General features: G+C 57.9%; 1 protein-coding gene across 1 annotated transcript; it reads left to right on the plus strand.

The window, feature by feature from the left end:
• Nucleotides 1-2,387: 2,387 nt before the first annotated feature.
• On the plus strand, nt 2,388-3,899 carry GPR101 (G protein-coupled receptor 101). The gene has a single exon (XM_065914995.1). It carries the CDS (start codon nt 2,388-2,390, stop codon nt 3,897-3,899), a length of 1,512 nt encoding a protein of 503 aa, XP_065771067.1.
• The last annotated feature ends 616 nt before the right edge of the window (nt 3,900-4,515 follow it).

The following is a 4,515-nucleotide window of genomic DNA, read 5'->3' on the forward strand; positions in this document are numbered from 1 at the left end:
CCGCCTTAAGACGCCGCGCGCCCCCGCCGCCGCTCAGAGCTCGCAGCGCGCCGCGCCGGCAGGACGTGCGGGCTCGGGCGCCCCGGCTCTCGCAGCTCGCGCCGCTGGGTTCCAGCTAGCGGCCGCCGGCGCCTCTGGAGGCCGCCCGGTCGAGCGCGCTGCGTCCCGAGGGACCGGCACGCAGCTCCCGCGGCGCGACGCCTCCGGCAGCAACAGGTAAGCGGCCCCAGCCCTGCTCCCCGCGCCCAGCCGGACCCCAGCGCTCTGGCGTCCCGGACGCCCCGTCCGCCGCGGCCGGATGGCGACTGCGCTGCCCCGCGTGGGGTCCCCCCGCCCCAACCCCCGGCGCGGTCCCTTCTCAGCCAGTCCCTCGCCCTCGCTTTTTCACTCTCACTTTCCCTCGTCCCCCGCCCCTATCGTCTCGATGTGTTCTCATTCTTTCTCACATTCTCTGCTTCCCATCCTTTTAAAAAATTTTCTCTGTTTCCCCCTGTCTCGCCTTCTTCTGTCTCTCTCTCATTGGCTCATTCATTGACTCTAGGTCTCTTTTCTCTATCATTCTCTCTGTCTCTGGGTGGCTCTCATTCTGCCTCTCATCTTTTTCTGTCTCTGTCTCTTGATGTTTTCTTATTCTCTTTCTCTGTCTGCCTCTCAATCTCTTGCGCTCTCTCTCTCTGACTTCTCCCCCACCACCTCCGCCTCTTCCCCGGCTCTCCCCAGCTCACCCATCCCTCCACCCGCCACCGCCGAGGTCAGGAGGCCAGGTAGGCTGGAGAATGCAGACAGGATGCCGAATTGGAGGGGTGGGGGCGTCCGCAGTATGCATCCCCCCTGCATCCAGCCGCTACGGAGCTGTGAGAAACTGGGAGCTTTATCCGCCAAGAGCCCGCGGTGGCCAAGGCGGCAGCTGGTTTCCATGGTAAAATAAAGTCGACAGAGAGCTAGAGATCAGAGACAGAGGTCCAGCCAGAGATAAATCGAGGTGAGAGATCATCGGAGAAGGATGGTAAAAGAGACTGCACACACACTCAAACATACCAAAAAAAAAGTGTTTCGCGAGAGTCCCAGAGAAGAGAGTGAGAGACAGAGAAGCCGACTCCCTTTAAGTGCACGCGCTGGTAAGAGTCTTGAGTAACGCAGAGGCAGAGATAATCAGGAGACACGGAGTAGATCCTGAGGGACGCGGGCAGATAGTGATAAGGAGAGAACTTAAGGCGCGGGGAAGGCAGAAGCTGCAGGTGATAAACAGGGAGAGACACCGAGGGGAGAGGATCTGAGAAATGCAGAGCAAGAGCAGCGAGAGATGGGGGACGCTGAGAGAACCGAGAGAGAGACACGGTGACAGGAGAGCTGGAGAGATGAGGAGATGGTCAGAGACACACATTCAGCGAGTGATACTGAACAGGTGCACCGGGGACCCACGGAGATTGTCAGGGAAATAGACTGTGGGAGAGAAGTGGGGAGACGAGGCAGCATCAGGGGAAGACGCAGAAGCGCACGCACGCACTAGCGAGCGACAGAGACAGTGACTGGCAGAGACACAGAACCGAGCGGGCATCAGAAAGAGACGGAAGGAGAGACAGGAACAAAACCCAGAGAAAGACGGCGAGACGCAGAGGCGCGCACACAGCCACGGAGAAAGTGCGCTGGCGAAAGCAGACTCAGAGAGAAACTGAGGCGGAGAAGCTGACCGCGAGTGGGCGGGCGAGAGGGGAGCAACAGAAACGGAGGTGAGAGAAGGACAGACTGGCAGAGGACAGACAGCGCGCACGTGCTGGCGAGGGTCTGAGAAATAGGGACAGACCCCAGAGTGAGAGACAAGGGTGAGACAGTCAGAGAAAACCGGTAACGCGCGCGTGCGCGCGCACACGCACACACAAGATACAGGGAAAGTGTGCTAATTAGAGACTTTGGGGAGAAAAAGACAAGTGTACACACGTAAACAGGCAGGGATGGAGCGCTCACGCGCGCATGAGCTAGCGGGAGAGCCCGGGGAGAGATCTCTGGAGAAACCCAAACTGCGAGACCCCCAGAAAGTGTGGGAGACGCACGCGCCAGCTGGAGACAGCTGTGGGAGGGGCGTCTCGGAAACCCCCCAAAAGAGAGAGAGGCAGAGAGACCCAAAGAGAAGGATTTAGAGAAACTGCCCGGACGCGGGGGAGAGACGGGGGGCCACGCGCGCGGGGTCCCCGGGGCTGGGGTCCTGCAGCGCTGCTGCCCAGCGTGGAAGCGTCCACCCCACCCCCGCGCCCCAAGCAGGGGGACTAACCCAGCCCGCGTGTTTCTTTCGTCCCCAGCCTAGACGCTGAGTGTGTTCCGTGCGCCCCTTCGCCGCCCGCCGGGGCCGGCCCGGCGCCCCCACCTGTCGCCCTCCTGCCCCTGCCGCCATGGCGTCCACCTGCACCAACAGCACGCGCGAAAACAACAGCAGCCACGCGTGCATGCCCCTCTCCAAAATGCCCATCAGCCTAGCGCATGGCATCATCCGCTCGAGCGTTCTGCTCATCTTCCTCACCGCCTCCTTCGTGGGCAACATCGTGCTGGCGTTCGTGCTGCAGCGCAAGCCTCAGCTGCTGCAGGTGACCAACCGCTTCATCTTTAACCTCCTCGTCACTGACCTGCTGCAGATCTCGCTCGTGGCCCCCTGGGTGGTGGCCACCTCCGTACCCATCTTCTGGCCCCTCAACAGCCATTTCTGCACTGCCCTGGTTAGCCTCACTCACCTGTTCGCCTTTGCCAGCGTCAACACCATCGTGGTGGTGTCTGTGGATCGCTACCTGTCCATCATCCACCCTCTCTCCTACCCGGCGAAGATGACTCCACGCCGGGGCTACCTGCTCCTCTATGGCACTTGGATCGTGGCCATCCTGCAGAGCACGCCCCCACTCTATGGCTGGGGCCAGGCTGCCTTCGATGAGCGCAACGCCCTCTGCTCCATGATCTGGGGGGCCAGCCCCAGCTACACAGTGGTCAGCGTCGTGTCCTTCATCGTCATCCCGCTGATTGTCATGATTGCCTGCTACTCTGTGGTGTTCGGGGCTGCCCGCCGGCAGCACGCGCTGCTCTACAACGTCAAGAGCCACAGCTTGGAAGTGCGAGCCAAGGACCGGGTGGAGAATGAGAATGAAGAGGGCAGCAAGAAGGATGAGTTCCAGAGTGAGAGTGAGCTCCACGGCCAGGATGAAGGTGAGATCAAGGCCAAGGAGGCCAGCGTGGAAGCCAAGGAGGGCAGCAGGAAGGCCAAAAAAGGGAGCATGGAGACTGGTGAGGGGAGCATGGAGGCCACTGGCAGTGAAGAGGTCAGAGAAAGCAAGTCTTTGGTGGTCAAAGGCAGCACCAAAATTCAGAGCAGCAGGAAGGCAGACAAGGGCCGCCTCGAAGTCACCCAGTGCAACATTGACCTGGGTGAAGACGACCTAGAGTTTGGTGAGGATAACCTTCATTTCAGCGAGGATGACATCGAGGCGGTGAACATTCCAGAGAGTCTCCCAGCCAGTCGTCGAAACAGCAATGGTGACCCCCCTCTGCCCAGGTGCTACCAGTGCAAAGCTGCTAAAGTGATCTTCCTCATCATCTTCTCCTACGTGCTGTCCCTGGGGCCCTACTGCTTTCTAGCGGTCCTGGCCGTGTGGGTGGATGTCCAAACCAAGGTACCCCAGTGGGTGATCACCATAATTATCTGGCTTTTCTTCCTGCAGTGCTGCATCCACCCCTACGTCTATGGCTACATGCACAAGACCATCAAGAAGGAGATCCAGGATATGCTGAAGAAGTTCTTCTGCAAGGAGAAGCCCCCCAAAGAAAACAGCCACCCAGACCTGCCTGGAACCGAAGCCGGCACTGAGGGTGGAACTGAAGGCAAGATCGTCCCTTCTCTTGATTCTGCCACTTCGCCTTGAAGTTGGTTCTAAGGTAAACCTTGAACTGTTCACAGAATACCGGAGCAGCTTTCTCTTAAATGGACCATCCACAATTGCATTAATGCCAACCCATACCATTTCAGGCAAAGGTTCTGCACACACCCCTCTCACCACAAGGTAGATACATATATGGAAGAGGTAGGAACTGGGGTCTTCCCTAAAAACCGTGCCCCTCAAAGAATGAACTTGAGGATTCTGACTGAAATTTCTCCCCCCCCCCAAAAAAAAAGTTATTAGGCTCTAAATTTCTTAAAGCAACAAGGGCTATCCAGTCTGGACACGTGCTTGGTATTATGTCTGTCTCCCCAGAGCTACCAAGTATCAGTTTTTGCTCTGAGGGAAAAGGAAGATGATGCTGGTGAACTTAAGGACTTGTGAGCTCATGGGAAGGGCTCCAGCGTTATGTTCAACTGAAAGAAAAGCAATGGACTAAGTCATTCATGGAGCCCAGGAAGCAGAACCTGACCGACTGATCAACGTATTAGCCAAATTCTAGACTGAAGAGCCCCCACAGTCTGGTGCAAAGACTATTACAGAAACTAAGGGCACTGTGTAGTCAAAAGACCAAGGTTTCTGTATCCTCCAAAGGGATCCA

The sequence above is a fragment of the Muntiacus reevesi genome, chromosome X (genome assembly GCF_963930625.1).
Source record: "Muntiacus reevesi chromosome X, mMunRee1.1, whole genome shotgun sequence".
NCBI classification, from domain to species: domain Eukaryota; kingdom Metazoa; phylum Chordata; class Mammalia; order Artiodactyla; family Cervidae; genus Muntiacus; species Muntiacus reevesi.

Coding starts and splice junctions, on each gene's coding strand:
- GPR101 (XM_065914995.1), top strand. CDS start 2,388: ATGGCGTCCACCTGCACCAACAGCACGCGCGAAAACAACAGCAGCCAC.